Consider the following 16,083-nt stretch of genomic DNA (forward strand, 5'->3'; position numbering starts at 1 on the left):
AACTTTTTCAAGAAGTTTGCCTGTGTAGGGGAGAAAAGAGAGCAGTGAGTGGCCCTGGAGGAGTGTCAGGTCAATAAATATTTTCAAGTTGAGAGGTGGTGGATCCCATTGAAAAAGAGAGGTTGATTATATAGAAGAGAAAGTGGATAATCAGTGGTATAAGATTCCTAGAAAGGCATGACAGGAAAGATCCAAATTATAGGTAAAGCAATTGGTTTTAGGAAGAAGGAGAGAAAAGGATAGGTGCTGAAGTTGGTAAGTTTGTGTATCTGAGGATTTTCCCCAACTGATGGCTTCCCTGTCCTCTGTGAGTTAGGAAGAGAAATCCTCTGAGATGGAGGGGGAGTTGAAAGGGTGGTCCAAGGAGAGTTGTGTTCTCAACTCAGACAGGCCTTCACTGATGTCTGGGCTGGAGTAAGGCCCAGGCTCCTGTAGTGCCCTCTTCATCTCCCATCATAGTACTCAACCATTTATTCAACAAATAGGGGATGCTTATAGGTGCCACTGTTCTAGATATTGGCATTACACTTCAGTGTAATGAGTTGTCCAATGACTGGCTCCACCTAGACTGTGAGCCCCACTGGAAGAGGGACCATTTCTTTTTTATTCATCACTCTCTGCCTTGCCGAGCACAGTGCCTGGCATATGGTAAGCTGTCAGGCTAGAGGACTCCTGACTGTGAGCAAGACTCATCCCCAACCTCTGCGGTCTCATATCAGCTTCCTCAGGCTTAGTGGCCACTCCTTTGAGTTCCTGCCTTGAGGGACCAGCCCAGCTCCCTGCCTTGAGCCAGGACTCATTTGACTTTTTCCATCCGTTGACAAACTCAAGGTATGGATAACCCCAAAGACAGGGGAGAGGTTGGGTGGTACGCCTTCTTGAGAAAATTGGGCAGCTGGTCATCTTTTTGACCTCAGAAAGTGAGGTGATGGTGACCACACTGGCTCAGGCTAGATTCTCAGGTGTCAACACATACAACAGAACATCCCCATTCATTTCCCAGAATTTTTTTTTTTTTTTTTTTTTTTTTGGTGGCTGGCTTGTCTTAGTCTTCTTGTATAGCAGTGAGTTTGCTAAAGGTTATTACTTGGAATTCCTTTTCAGACATCTCAAGGGTTTCCTGTTGTTTGGGGTCTGGTATTTTAGAATTATTGTATTCCTTTGGTGCTGCCATATTTTCTCATTTTTTCATATTTCTACTATCCCTATGTTGAAGTCTGATCCAGTGGAGCAGTTGTTTCTTTTATTATTCTGGGGTAGCTTGTGAGGAAAGAGACTCCCTCCTGGAGATTTGTTTTATATTGCCAATTGGGATGGGGTGTTTTAGCGTTTGTCCTGGGTAGACTCAGCAGTTCCAAGAAACTCAGTAGTTCTGGGGGGTGCTGGCAGGTGCAGTTGTGGCTGCAGCCTACTGGGTCTGTGTGGTGGGGGATACAGGAATCTAAACCCTTGACCTTGCTGTTATCGACACCATGCTCTAACCAACTGAGCTAACCGGCTAGCCCTCCCCCAGTACTTTCTGCCTGGTGACCAGATTGGCAAGGCTGCCCTGATGTCAACCTAGCTCTTCACTCACAATGCACATGCCTTCTCAGAGCACAGCTCCCAGTGCTGGAGTTTGGGCCCAGCCTGACCTCTGAGAAACATGGCTCTGTGCACCACTGCTTCAGAGGAGGGAGGGCTCATCCTTCCTGAGGTGCTCTGAGCTTGGCAGGAGCATAGGGTCTTCCACCTCCTGAAACTTATGGAGATGCTACTGTTAAACAGACTTTGAGCCAGGATGTTGGTTTAAGCCAACACCCTCCTTCCCTCTTTTCCTAGATCTCAGCCCTTCTGTCCAGGACTCCTGTCCCATCTTACTTTCTGGGATCTTTTATCATTCTCCAGCTCCCTCCTTTGCCCATCCCCAGCTCCCAGGGCCACACAAGCCTTTCTTGGTGTCTATTCTAGCCAGTTCTGAGATTCCTAGTTCCTAATTCCTCTCACCCCTGTGTCTGTCCCCTCTATCCTTCCTTTCCTTCCACACAACAGTCCACTCTGTGGCGGACACATAGCCCACTCTCCTTGGCAGTGGGAATGCAAAATTGAATAAGACATGTTCTCCGATATCTTGATAGAATGTGGTACTGAGTATTGTGAGACACAGAGGAGGAATCGTCACTTGAGGGTGGGGAGGGAACAGGAACGGCTGCTTAGGAGCTGTGACCACTGGGCCGAATTTTGAAATACAACCAGAGGTTCTCACAGGGGAAACAGAGTTCCAGGCTGAGGGAGAAGTGTAAACGAATACCCAGGGCTGTAAGAGTGTGAAATATTCCAGTAGCTGACACACTTCATGTGGCTGGAGTATAAGGTATGGAGGAGGCATCTCTGAGAAGTCATTTGGGTTGGCTTGGGGGAGGTCTTGGGTGTCCTGCTGTGAGCTCAGACGTTATCCTAAGGGCAGCGGTGAACCCTCTAATTTTTTGAGCAGGGGAGTGACATGATCTGGTTTCCATTTTTGGAAGATTACTGTGGTTCTGGGTGGAGGCAGAACTGTCTATTTTGTTCTTCATTTATTCCAGTGACCACGAGTTTTCTCATTGGCCAGGTGGAGCCACACTGAGCAGACCAGCAATGTATATGTGAGGCAGATACATGGACAGGAAACTTTTGTCAGTTACTTTAAACATGGATGTGTAGCATTGTGCTAGAGTCTGAGATGCTAAAAACGATAGAAAGGTGCGCTACGGCTGCTGGAGACCATGCACCGCCCCTGGAGAGATGAGGGAGCCTTGTTCAGGCAGCCCACAACACCTGTGCTCAGTGCTGAGTGCCACACTGAGGGGGTCAGGGGAAGAAAGAACTTCTTAGTGGGAGAGGGAGATAGGGAACTCTAAGATAAGAAATTAAGGAGAAAGCACTGTGCAATGGGAGTCAGAAAGAAGAACTGCAGTGTGTGTTGGGGTGGTCCCTAAGGGAGAGTTTTGTGTTGGGGGAAGAGTCAAGCAGGAAGAAAGAACTGTGAGTGAGGAGGCAGGGAGGGAGTAATATGGTTGGGCTGTCTGAGGGAGGGATCGCAGTCAGCTCAGAATGCGAGAGAGTTGGGTAGTGGTTGGTCAGGGAGAAAGGACTCTGAGATGTGGCTGGCGAGGGTCTGGGGGAGAAGCACTTCGTAGTGAGGGTCAGTGAAGGAGAGCACAGAGCAGTGGAAGTTTGTGGATAGTGGGGAGGATGAGATGGGGTCTCGAGGGTGGGTCCCCTGGGGCCGTGGGCTGGAAGGATAGGTAGGACTCAAACCAGTGTGGAGAAAGTGATCCACGAAGGGCTTGTTGCTGTGGAACAGGAGATGCTCTCAGCTGAAGGGCAGGTGGAGTTTGGTTGGGGGCACCCTGAGCAATGGTGAGACACATAACATAAGATGCTAAAGTGGGGTCTGGAGGAGATGGGAGGGCAGATTCATACTTTCATTCAATGGATATTTATTGGGTTCCTGCTCTGTGCCAGTGTTGTATTAGGCACTAGGCATACTGTATTGAAAAAAAAGAAAATCCTCACCAACATGATACATAAATTATAGTCATAAGGAGACAGTTATTAAACAAAGTAAATAATAAATTAGCTTGTCAGATGGTGATAGGTGCTAGGGAAGAGTGGAGGTTGCTGAGGAGGGAGTATGGTAGCCTGCAATTTTAAAAAGGGGTGTTCAGAGAAGGCCTCACTGAGGAGGTGACATTTGGGCAAAGACCTAAAGGGCTAGAGGGTTCAAATCAAAGGCTCCTGCAGTGACCCAGGTGTGGGGCATTATAAGGACTGGTGGGGGACTGGTACCCAAGGTGAGATACTTCACAGGAATAGGCACCAAAATGTAGGTTCAACTGGCCAAGTGAGTCATGAGTTGAAGCCGAAGGCCCTTCCTCTGTGACTTGCCTTCCCAGTGCCATGCCCTTGAGGGCTAGTTCTGTAGCTCATTCTCTCCTGTCCTCACAGCCCCTAGTGTGGGGTGGGCTTGGGAGCTGGTGGAGCTTAGTGATTTATGATGGTAGGAATACAGCCTGAGGAGCTCACATCGGTGGGGCTCAGGATAGCTGTGTGGCAGGAGGAAAGGGGCAGTCAGTGTCCAGTATCACAGCACATGATCCAGTGCCATGCCAGCTGTGTCCCTGGCACAGGAAGCCCCGGTTGGATGAGTTGGGGGCTGGGGACGCACAGGGAGCCATTGTGTGGAGGCTCTGCTAGTGAGAGTGAGGGCAGAGCAGGCGCCGGCTGTGCTATCCCAGAAAAATCAGGGCTGGGGAATTTGGGGATAGGGTGGGCTGCAGACTCAGTCCTGGCTTGTGATGGGGGTGATGATTCTGGGACAGAAGTTGAGCCCAGTCATTCTCATAGGAAAATAGCTCATGGGACATGGGGCAGTGTGTGCTGGCCTGCTGAGTGTGGGGAGATGAGGAGGCATAGGGCACATCCCTGGGGCAGAAGCTGGGCTGCTGCTGTCCTCGCCCAGAGGCTAACATGGTCTCCTTCCCTTCCCGCCCGCAGGATCTGCAAGGCCATGTCTGTCCCATCATCACTGAGCCAGTCGGCCATTAATGCCAATAGCCACGGAGGCCCCACGCTGAGCCTACCCCTGCCCCTGCACGCTGCCCACAACCAGCTGCTCAACGCCAAGCTGCAGGCCACAGCTGTGGGACCCAAGGACTTGCGCAGTGCCATGGGGGAGGGTGGTGGGCCTGAGCCAGGTCCCGCCAATGCCAAGTGGCTAAAAGAGGGCCAAAACCAGCTCCGGCGGGCTGCCACAGCCCACCGTGACCAGAACCGCAATGTGACCTTGACCCTGGCAGAAGAGGCCAGCCGAGAGCCTGAAATGGCACCCTTGGGTCCCAAAGGCCTGATGCACCTGTACTCTGAGCTGGAGCTCTCAGCCCACAACGTGGCCAACCGAGGGCTTCGAGGACCTGGCCTGATCATCAACACCCAGGAACAGGTGCCAGATGAGGGAGAGGAGAAGGCGGCAGGGGAGGCAGAGGAGGATGACGAGGAAGAGGAAGAGGACGAGGAGGAGGAGGACTTGTCTTCTCCCCCAGGGCTGCCCGAGCCTCTGGAGAGTGTGGAGGTTCCCTCCGGGCCCCAGGCCCTTACAGACGGCCCCCGGGAACACAGCAAGAGTGCCAGCCTCCTGTTTGGCATGCGGAGGAGGAGGAGGAGGACTTGTCTTCTCCCCCAGGGCTGCCCGAGCCTCTGGAGAGTGTGGAGGTCCCCTCCGGGCCCCAGGCCCTTACAGACGGCCCCCGGGAACACAGCAAGAGTGCCAGCCTCCTGTTTGGCATGCGGAACAGTGCAGCCAGTGACGAGGACTCAAGCTGGGCCACCTTATCCCAGGGTAGCCCCTCCTATGGCTCCCCAGAGGATGCAGGTACCTTGTGGAGCTTGGCATGGGATTGTGGGAGGGCATGAGGGCAGAGGCCAGACCTCTCTATACAGAAGCCAGTGCCAGCCTGATGTGCGTTATAGAGCCCACGTTCTCTGTCCGCAGCAGGCCGGGCCCAGGTTTCCTCATTTGGAGGGTGCTTGGAGAATTTGGTGGATCTGCCCATCAGGCATGCCCTGGTGGGTGGGTGTGTCCGTTATGCATGCCATCACGACTGATATGTGGACTAGTTCGCCTGTTGAGCACTCACTGCAGCATTGTTGTATTTTGCCCTCACAATAATGTTGTGAAGTAGTTACTGTTAAATTACGCCCATGTTACAGATGATGAAAAAGAGGCCTGAAGAGGTTTGGTAGCTTTCTCAAGGTCACAGCCTGAGGTCACAACAGAACTGAGATCTAAACCAGGTCTGAGGCCAGGCCCGAGCTCTCGGCCCCATGCTATGCTGCCACCAGTGCACACAGCACAATGCACTGAGAGGACAGTCTGCCCTGTTTTAACAGACCAGCTCTGGAGCGAGGAGCCAGCACCTCCCTGCAGAGGTCTATTTGGAAAGACTGGGGGTGTTGTGTGCTTAAGATCCACATGCCCTGTGCAGAGCACTGCGCAGCCATTGTCCTATTCCTATTGTCAGGAATAGGATACTGACTAAAAGTTAGGAAACAAAGGAAGAGTAAACATATGCTTCTTTGAGGTGGAGGGAAGAATAGGTAATAGGACTCCGAGGATTGATCATTACATGTGTCTCATTTAAGTAAGTTGAGTCTTCACATTTGCTAATGTCACATAGAGATACAGATGGAGCTGAGGAGCAAAGGCAGAGACAGTGGGCTGTAGCCACAGGCCTGGAGTTCTGTGGATAGGAGTGTAAGTAAAGAATAGGAAGGATTCCCATCTGCACCAGGCAGTGGGCACCGTACCCTGACCCCAAACTGTGGACCTTTGCAGGGAGCATGCAGTTCAGATGAGACTAGGAATGCATACCGTCCCCTTTTGAAAAACTTACTGAGGACATTTTCAAACATACAAAAGTGGAGAGACTAGAATAATGAGGCCGATTTACCCATGACCCAGTTTCAACACTTATCAATACGTAGCTAATCTTGCTACATCAAAGCCCTCACCCCCTCCTGGTCCCCAGCCTAGATTATTTTGAAGCAAATATTTTCATCTGTAGATATTTACTTATGCATTTCTAAAAGATAAAACTTTAAAAAAAGCCAAAAAACACCACAATACCATTATAATACCTACAAACATTATTTAAAAATAATTCCTTAACGTCATCAAATATCCAGTCAATGTTTACATTTTCGAAGTTGTCTAATAAATGTCCCTGCCTTTTAAAAAAGTTTGGATTTTGTGAATCGGTATCCAATAGGCCCATGGTTGATATGTTTTTTAAAACTTCTTTTGATCTGTAAGTTCTCCCTCCATTCTCTATTTTTGCTTGCAAGTTTGTTTATTTTACTGAAGAAACCATGTTGTTTGTCTTGGGTTTTCCATGGTCTGGGTTTTTCAGACCTTCCCTGTGGTGGTATTTAACATGTTCCTCATCCTGTGGATTTCCTGTAAATAGGTAGTTAGTTCTAGAGACTTGGTCAGATTCAGATTTGAGGGATTTTGTGTTTTGTTTCTGCAAGAAAATTTCACAGGGGGTATTGAGTACTACCAAAGGCCAGTTCTGGTTACCTCTCTCTTTGTGATGTTAGTGGCCTTTGATGTTCATTGCCTTGACCCCCTTTAAAGGGAACATTCTCCACTCCAGCTGGTAATTTATAGGGTTGGGGTGGTGGAAATGTAATCTCAATGGAGCCAGTTGAAGGGAAAATGAAAACCAGATACTGATGTAAAATATCTCAATTTCTAAGTGTTTGCAATTAATTCTGTTTTTTAAAAAGCACTGTGTGTGCCACACAAAATCTATCTGAGGCTTGCATCACCCTAGGGGTGTGAGTCAGAGGCCAAATAGAGATCTGGTTGCTCAGTGCCTCCTGATGGTCACTATGGTGGCTACACCTGTAAGCTTTCTGGGATTAGGAGAATAGAACTGCTGATGAACTGGGAAGGGTATGCTGGGCATGGGCAGTGACCTCAGCAAGGTCGTTGGAGTGGTGAGAGATTCTCAAGGATTGTGCACTGGTGGGGACTGTGGGAATTGAGGGTATAGGTGTGGGGCTGGCCCAGGGAAGGGGCTGAGCCACTGCTTACTCTTTTGTGACTGTGTTGCCGTGACCATGAGGGCCACTGAGGAGGTTTGGGCTCTTGAAGGAATGAGGCTAGTATTGAGCAAAAATACTTTTTCCTTCCCACCCTTGGAACTCCACAAAAGTTGTTGACTGAATGCATAAATGGATGAAGGTGTGACTTGAGTGAATGATGAGTGGATGAACTTTACTACCTGGGTTGGGTTCATATTATGTGCCAGGCCTTGTCCTAAATGCTGGGAATATATACTACAGGGAAAGGTGTTCTTTCCCTCATGGTACTCACAGCCTAGCGGGGAGACAGAGAAGTAAGAAGGCAGTTATAATCAGTGTGATGAGCTCTGGGCTAGAGGAGGTGCGGGAGGTGCACCTGACCCTGCCTCTGTGTGCGTGATGGGGGAGAGGAGGTTGGGTCAGTTTGGGGAAGTGACCTGTACACTGATGTCTGAAGGAGTGGGTGATAGCCAGGTGGAGATCAAGAGGAGGGAGGCTGGGCTGGGAAAGGATGAGGGGCATGTCCCAAGCAGAAGGAGATGAGGGGTGTGGGAAGTGGTCAGAGATAAGGCTGAGAGGCAGACAGTTAGGGGCTTATAACCAGCATAAAACCTGTGGAGAAATTTTAATTTTATCCTGAGGGCAATGAGAACAGAATTAAGAGTATAAAACTGGAGAGTAACTTGACTAGTTTGGTAACTCAGAAGATTCACTTTGGCTGTAATGTGCAGCCCAGATTGGAGGAGACTAGACAGGAAGAGCGAGATCAGTTACAAGGCTGTTGCAATGATCTAGGTTAAAAAAATACTAGTAGCCTGGACTATGAGTGATGTGGGGTGGAGAGAAGGGGAAAGCATTAAATGAGTCACTGATTCCTGAGCAAATAAGTACACCTGGCTTAGCCACTAAGGCATTAATGGATGAATGAATGAAGGAAGGAATGATACATGAATATTTGAACTCGTGTGTGAGTGCCTGCACGAATTGATGCAGGAGTGAAGGTATACATTCTGGAATAAATGCATGTGTCAGGAAGCAAAGTCCCAGGTGGGCTGTGATTGGAGGGAGATGTGCCAAGCTCCAGAAGGGCCTTCCAGATGGTCAGTGGGGGAGAAGCTGCTCCTCCAGGACAGATTGGAAGGGTGAAGCTCTTTGAAGTGGGAAGCTACAAGCTAATAGGGATGGAAGATGGACTGATGTGTGTGACTGGGTCAGGAGATAGTGAGCTGGTCTCCAGATTCCAAAAGTGCCTGACCCTTCATGATGCAGGCTGTGGCTTTGGAGGGCATGGAATCTGGATACTGGTATTCCTGGAAGGTTTTAGTAGGAGAGCCCTGAAAGCAATGGATGGTCCCTGAGGAAGAGTAGGCATTCCCTGAGCCTTGGCTGAGTATCAGGTGCCTGTTGGAAACCTTATTCTTGGGGCCTTAAGTGGGGGAAGGTAGACGGAGGAGGGTCAGTGATGGCTGCCTAGAAGGCAGATGAGCAGGAAAAGCCCCTCTGCACTGGGGGTCTGTGGCCCACTTTATTTGAAAGCTGAAGATGGTGAGGATTGCCTGAATAACTCTCACATCAGGTGTGTAGCCACCTTGGTGTAACCACACCCACTCCCAGCCCCTCTGTGCCTGGTTGCCCAGCAGCCTGTGTCTTGGGACTGCCTGTCCCTCAGTGCTGCCTCTTGGACCAGTCAGAATTCCTGGTTTCCCTGGTAACGGGAAGCACGTCAGCAGCCTGGGCGCTCCCAGCCAGTCCTGGTATTGCGGTTGCCGAGGAGACGCTGCAGCCTAGCTGGGCCCTAGCAGGTGAGGGGGGTGGGGATGGTGCTGGGAAGCCCTACGCCCAGTCTCAAGCTGGAGCCCAGGCCCTCAAGGCCCACCCTAGAGTTCAAACTGCTGGGCAGGTTCTGGGCAGGGGAGGGACCCCCAAGGGCCTTGAAGCCACACCCTGTTTATGCTGAGAGCTATAGGCTCTGCAGGGCCCCAGGTGGCTGGGTTATTCCTCAGGGACTGAGCCTCCTGGTATCCTGAGGACTGGGCTTAACTATGATGCTGAGGTGACCAGTGGAGGGTGGGATGGAGATTCAGGACTGGGGGAGGGGAGCTGGGGTGAGGAAGAAGAGCTGTGAACAGGAGGGCTGGGGTCTCATAAGGCCCCACTTCCTCCTCCATCGACATCCTGTGGAGGTCCCCTAGCGTGGTGGTCCTGGCCCCTCCCTAGCGAGCTCCAGGCGGGGGTGGATCTTGCCTGGCAGATGCTCTGCCCTGGTGAGAAGGGGGTGGGATGAGCTTTCTCTGCAGCCTAGAACCAGGCTGTGAGCCCAGCTGGCCGGGCTAGAGGGGCTGTGAGGAGGGAGGTGGAGGCAGGAGGGGCCGGGAATGAGCACCATGTTCTCCCAGGACTTTTTCCTGGCCATCATCCTGCAGGACAGCAGCCCAGGTGAGGGGCAGCGTGGGCGGGGCTGGCAGGGAGAGCAGAGGTGGAGGACGCATGGGCTGGGTTACAGGATGGAGTGGAGCAGCTCTGCCGGCAGAGGGAGGGTGTATGTCACAGATGTGCGTTATGTGTGTGTGTGTGTGTGCATGACCATGTTTGCCTGCGTCTGTGTGTCGCAAGGTCAGGGTGCAAGCGTCTGTGGTGTCTGCATACATGGCTGGGGTTAATGTATGTTGTGTCTCTTGAGTGTGCGCCCAAGTATTTGTGTGGTACCCACACATGTTGTGGTATTGCCTGCGTCTGTGTGTCGCAAGGTCAGGGTGCAAGCGTCTGTGGTGTCTGCATACATGGCAGGGGTTAATGTATGTTGTGTCTCTTGAGTGTGCGCCCAAGTATTTGTGTGGTACCCACACATGTTGTGGTGTTGTATCTGTACACCTGTGTTATCTGCATGAATGTATGGCTGGAGTTGGTGTGTGTGTTTGCCCCTGCACACATGTGTGCACCTGTATTTGATTCCTGCCATCTGTGCTGGCATTTTCTGTGTGTTGCACACTCTTGTGTTTGTGGCTGCACAGGTGTGTGGTAGGGCTTGTATATGCTGTATGTCTATGTGCACACGCATGTGTGCAGCAGCTGCTGAATGTGTGCACCTGTGTGTATCCTGAGATATGGATGTGTTTGAGAGGAGGTTAATTGGGGTCACCTTCCTCCCTCCCTTCCTTCCTTCCTCCCTTCCTTTCTCCTTCCTTTCATGTGGCCACAGTTGCCAGTAGCAGGACTCAGGAGGAGACATGAGCCATGTCCCCTACTGGTGGCCCCCGTGTGGTGACTCCAGCCTGTAGTCTGTAGGAGGAAGCAGGAACCATATTGTGCTGTAGCCCTTCTACCACCCCTTCTTCTCAACCATGGGGTCTCAGGGAGGGGGCTGGGAATAGATACCTTCTGTCTCCTTGTTGGATGGGCTGACTCTCACCAAGCCTCTCACCTAGCAGATTCCTTCTGGAACCCCAACGCCTTCGAGACGGATTCCGACCTGCCGGCTGGATGGATGAGGGTCCAGGACACCTCAGGGACCTACTACTGGCACATTCCAACGGGGACCACCCAGTGGGAGCCCCCTGGACAGACCTCCCCCTCACAGGGAAACAGCCCCCAAGAAGAGTCCGAGGTGAGGCCCACACCCTGTTGTTTTGACCAGGGTTGGAGATGGGTATGCTGCTCCAACATGAGGAGCCATCCACTCACTCCTGCCATCCCTCATCTTAGCTCACCTGGACAGGCTTTGCCCACAGAGAAGGCTTTGAGGATGGAGAGTTTTGGAAGGTGGGTAAGGGGATCTGCTTCACCACAAGGGTAGCTGGAGAAGAGGCATCATTTTGGTCCTGATTCCTCAATCTCCTTCCCAAGGATGAACCTAGTGAGGAGGCCCCAATGGAGTTAGGACTGAAGGACTCAGAGGAGGGGACATTGCCCTTCCCACCTCAGAGCCTCAGGTGAGTCACCAGGTGCAATGGGCTGGCAGTGGGATGGGTCTATTTTTGGATGGGGCCTTGGGACAGCTCCATGTATGGGGGCCCTGTGCTAAGTGTTACCATCTGCCTGCAGCTCAGATCCGGTGCCCCAAGAGGAGGAGAAGCTTCCCCCACGGGATGCCAACCCAGGAGCCAAGGTTTGCTCAAGACCAACACCCATTCTGCAGGCTGGGGCCCCTCTGTGTGCAGAACAGCTGCTTGTATTGCGCTCTGGGGGTGTCTGGTCTCAGTGCAGCTCCCCAGGTCCTAAGTTAGGAGTTCTTCCAGTCTCAGCACAGAGCCCTATGTTTGAGCTGGAGGCACTTCAGTTTTTAACTCAACCAGCCCAGTGGCCTGGTAGGGGGTCCTTCAATGCTTTCTGTATTAACAAGGGTTGCCTTTGAGACCTGCCTCTCCCTAACCGCATCCTGTTTGGGGAGCTTCTCAGTTATAGTTCTGAACACCTCCCACCCACCATGTTCTGAGTCAGGAACTCCTCTGTGTCCTGTGCTGGAGGCTTCTCCAGTTTCAGTTCAGACCCTCCACCTCCTGCCTCTCTTTTGTGTTTGGCAGTGTTTCGCCGTGCGCTCCCTAGGCTGGGTGGAGATGACTGAGGAAGAGCTAGCCCCTGGACGCAGCAGTGTGGCAGTCAACAATTGCATCCGTCAGCTCTCCTACCACAAAAATAATCTGCACGACCCCATGTCTGGGGGCTGGGGGGAGGTGAGGGCCTGAGCCAGTGGGGTGGTGGTGCCGTGGGAGTGTGAAGGGATTTATGAGAGATGGGAGATCTGACCTGCCCAAAAGAGGGCTGGGGCAGGGGGCTGTTGGCCCACCCCAAGTAGTAGCCCTATGGGATGGATGAGCAGCCCCAGGCTGGGACATCAGGAGATGGTTGCCTAACATTGACAGGGATAGTAGAGGGAGTCATAGGAGAGATGACGTGTGACTCATACTAGAGCGAGGCCCACAGGGTGGGTAGTCTGACACCAAAGGAGGGGCCCCAGAGCTGTGGCTAATGTCCCCTGAGCTGGAGGTGGCAGAGATCAGCCACCTTCCCAGCAGGGGCACCACTGAGTGCCTGCTTGCTGGGCCTGCAGGGGAAGGATCTGCTGCTACAGCTGGAGGATGAGACCCTGAAGCTGGTGGAGCCGCAGAGCCAGGCCCTGCTGCATGCCCAGCCCATCGTCAGCATCCGCGTGTGGGGCGTCGGGCGGGACAGTGGCAGGTGGGAGCCGGGCCTGGGACTCTAGGGTGGGGGCTCATCCAGCAGTCAGAGTTCTCCTCCCTAACTCTGTTCTTTGCCTCTCTCGTGCTGCCGGACCCAGAGAGAGGTACCGTGCCCCTCCCACACCTGGACCAGACCCTCCAAGCATCCAAGTTCCCCTCTTCTGACCTGCCCCTTCCCACCCGCTGTGCTCTACCATTATCCCCCACCTTGGCATGCTTGCCTGTCTGCCCTCCCTCCAGAAGGCAGCACCCATAGGATGCCACTCAAATGGCAAAAGCCCTGCGGAGCTGCAATGGGCAGGGAAGATGTGGGTGGGGTGGGGACCAGGATCACACTGGATGGCACTGGGAGACACTGAGGTGCCCCTCCCCCAACAGGGACTTTGCCTACGTAGCTCGCGATAAGCTGACCCAGATGCTCAAGTGCCACGTGTTTCGCTGTGAGGCACCCGCCAAGAACATCGCCACCAGCCTGCATGAGATCTGCTCTAAGGCACGGCCCCCTGTGCTACCTCAACAAGCTGTCACCTTTGTTCCACAAGGGTGTGGGTGGGGTCACTGAGTGGGGGTGGGGGCCTCCAGGGTGACGAATCTCTAATAGACTCTCCTTTGCTTCCCTCCATTCCTTCCTTCCTCAGATCATGGCCGAACGGCGCAATGCCCGTTGCTTGGTAAATGGACTCTCTCTGGACCATTCTAAACTTGTGGATGTCCCCTTCCAAGGTCAGTGTCACAGCCTGACCAGGTCCAGCTCAGCTTTGTTGGCAAAGGTGGGGCAGCCCAAGAAGAGGCCCAAGCACCTAGACAGACATGATAGAAAAATGAACACGTGGAGACAGAGCACTTTGGATCAAATAAGTGGAGGGGCTTCAGTTAAAGGGAGGCAGGGGGAAGGGGTGGAGGTAGGCCTTGGCTGGGCCAGTGTCCAGCTTATGCCCTGGTGGTGGGAACTGAGAATGAGCAAGGTCTGCTACCACGATTGATCCTCCTCTTCTTTTCTGCAGTGGAATTCCCAGCTCCTAAGAATGAGTTGGTACAGAAGTTCCAAGTATATTACCTGGGGAATGTGCCCGTTGCTAAACCTGTTGGTATGTGTGTCCTTCTTCATCCAGGGGCCACCATCTTTATCCCAAAGCTCTGCCCCACCCTCTGCCTTCCAGTGTTTCTCTACCAGACCTTCCTCATGGTTGGTGTCTCCCTGCCTTTCAAAATGCATCTCTGCTTCCTGTACCTCTGTCCCAGCCATACTCCATGTCCTGTCTATTGCAGCAGTCAGCCGCATGACTGGTGCTGAACCAGGCACAGGGGGAAACCCCACTTCTGTATCCCATGAAAAGCTTTGGTTGGGTTGGGGGACAGGTGTTAGATGACTGGAAACACCAGGAAGCAGCCTGGAGCTGGGTTCGGTATTACAGCACCAACTGTGGGCTGTGAGCATCTAGAGAAGGAAGCAGTGAACATGATTGTGACATGCTTTGTTGTTGTGAAGTACTTCCTTATGTCATGTCATTTCATTCTTGATAATCATATGAGGCTGGGATTATGATAATACCTATTTATAGATAAGGAACCAAGGGTAGAGACTATCTGGTCCACAGTCTCCAGTGCTTCCATAGTACCTGTCATTTATTTGTTCATTCACTTAACAAGTACCTTTGAAGCCTGCCGTGTGCCAGGCCCTGTACGAGGCACTGGGAGAACAATGGTCACAGTTCCACTTTCATGGAGGTTACAGTAGAAAAAACATAAATTAACCAAATAATCACACAAATAAATGTGCAACTGTAAATTGAGTCATTCATTGAAAGAAAGTAGCAAGATGTAATAAGGAACTTCATCTATTCTGGGGGGTCAGAAAAGACTTCTCTGTGAAAGTGACATTTGAACTGAGATTAAAAAAAAATGAATGGATGGTGTTATAACACCAAGATCAAGGGTTTGGATCCCCATACTGGACAGCTGTCAACCCTCCCCCCCCCAAAAAAAAAACAAACACTAATAGCAGCTGATGTGGTGAAGTGGGATGGAGGTAGGGGTAGGATAGGGAGGGATCATTCCAGGCAGAGCAAACAGTGTGTGTGAAGATCCAGAGTGAGAGGCACTGAGAGAAGGCCAGTGATGCAAGGTGAGGCTGGGAGCTGGGCAGTGGTCAGACTGGGAGGGACTTGATGGGCTAAGTTCATGACTTGGTCTTCATCCAAGAGCAGTGAGGAGCTATTGAAAAGTTTTCAGGAGTGCATTTGACATAATCGGATTTGAATTCTGTAAAGCTAACTTTGGCTATACCATGGAGAAGAGTTTTAAGTTGGTGGAGGTGAATGTGGGAAGCGCAGTTAGGATCTTGCAGTAGTCATGGACAGTAATGAGAGTATCTTGGGCAATGGTGGAGCTGAAGAGGGGTGTGTGGCTTCAAGACAATTAAATGCTTAGACAATTAAAATCACCAGGACTTGGTGATGGATGGAACATGGGATGAGGGACAGAGACATTAGGATAAGTCCTGGGTTCCTGGCTTTCAGACCTGACTGAATAGTGGTACCATTCCCGAAAGGTAGCAGATGCTGGAAGAGGTCAGTTTTGGTGTAGAGATTATGAGTTCAGTTTTGGACATGCTGAGTTCAAGGTGTCTTTGGAGGAACTGAGTGACATAGTCAAGTTGGCCACAGGATTCACAGGTCTGGAGCTGAGAGGAGAGGTCTGGGCTGCATATAGAAGTGTGGGCCTCACTGGGTTATGGGGGAATCAGAGCCATGAGTGTGGAGTAGATTGACCCAGGAAAGTGGGTGGCCTGGAGTGAGAAAGGAAATGAGGCTAGGCCTAGCCTTGAGGCCCTCCAACATCTACGCATGGGTCAGGGAGGATGCAACTACCAAAGAGAGTGAGAACAAAGGAGAGGTGGGAGGAAGAAGAGACTGCATCAAGGACTGGTCGGGTAACGTGTCAAAAGAATTTAGGAAGAACTCAACAAATATTTGGTGAATGAATAAACCTTGCCTCAGATGACGTAGCCAGGAAATGATAAACCTAGGACTGAAACCCTGGTCATCTTCAGGTGTCTGCTCTTCCCCTCAAACCATGCTGACTTTAATGACCAAAACCTTACATCCAAAGAGGGAACTCTTCTTAGAAAAGGTGGAAATTGGGCCGGCCCGTGGCTCACTCGGTAGAGTGCGGTGCTGATAACACCAAGGCCCCGGGTTCGGATCCCATATGGGGATGGCCGGTTCGCTCACTGGCTGAGCGTGGTGCTGACAACACCAAGTCAAGGGTTAAGATCCCCTTACCGGTCATCTTTTAA

General features: G+C 51.6%; 1 protein-coding gene and 1 long non-coding RNA gene across 8 annotated transcripts in view; both read left to right on the plus strand.

Moving 5' to 3' along the window:
- The first annotated feature begins 4,519 nt into the window (after positions 1–4,519).
- The window catches only part of APBB1 (amyloid beta (A4) precursor protein-binding, family B, member 1 (Fe65)), a 15,623-nt gene continuing 4,059 nt past the window's right edge, over positions 4,520–16,083 (plus strand). Inside the window, exons 1-12 of one of the 7 annotated variants that reach the window (XM_008573696.1) lie at positions 4,520–5,092; positions 5,233–5,392; positions 11,037–11,212; positions 11,311–11,367; positions 11,452–11,537; positions 11,650–11,713; positions 12,129–12,278; positions 12,656–12,783; positions 12,884–12,889; positions 13,164–13,278; positions 13,424–13,508; positions 13,790–13,873. In XM_008573696.1, coding sequence (XP_008571918.1) covers positions 4,532–5,092; positions 5,233–5,392; positions 11,037–11,212; positions 11,311–11,367; positions 11,452–11,537; positions 11,650–11,713; positions 12,129–12,278; positions 12,656–12,783; positions 12,884–12,889; positions 13,164–13,278; positions 13,424–13,508; positions 13,790–13,873 — 1,672 coding nt within the window. In that variant the 5' untranslated portion in view covers positions 4,520–4,531. Of the gene's footprint in view, positions 5,093–5,178; positions 5,393–9,135; positions 9,411–9,857; positions 10,045–11,021; positions 11,213–11,310; positions 11,368–11,451; positions 11,538–11,649; positions 11,714–12,128; positions 12,279–12,655; positions 12,784–12,883; positions 12,890–13,163; positions 13,279–13,423; positions 13,509–13,789; positions 13,874–16,083 lie in introns of those variants that run through there. The other 6 variants (XM_008573697.1, XM_008573695.1, XM_008573690.1 and 3 more) reach the window with 6 other exon arrangements.
- The window catches only part of LOC103591272, a 3,826-nt gene continuing 2,527 nt past the window's right edge, over positions 14,785–16,083 (plus strand). Inside the window, exon 1 of the long non-coding RNA XR_550562.1 lies at positions 14,785–15,917. This is a non-coding gene — a long non-coding RNA (uncharacterized LOC103591272). The remainder of the gene's footprint in view (positions 15,918–16,083) is intronic.

Source organism: Galeopterus variegatus, unplaced genomic scaffold, assembly GCF_000696425.1.
Source record: "Galeopterus variegatus unplaced genomic scaffold, G_variegatus-3.0.2 Scaffold956, whole genome shotgun sequence".
NCBI lineage: Eukaryota > Metazoa > Chordata > Mammalia > Dermoptera > Cynocephalidae > Galeopterus > Galeopterus variegatus.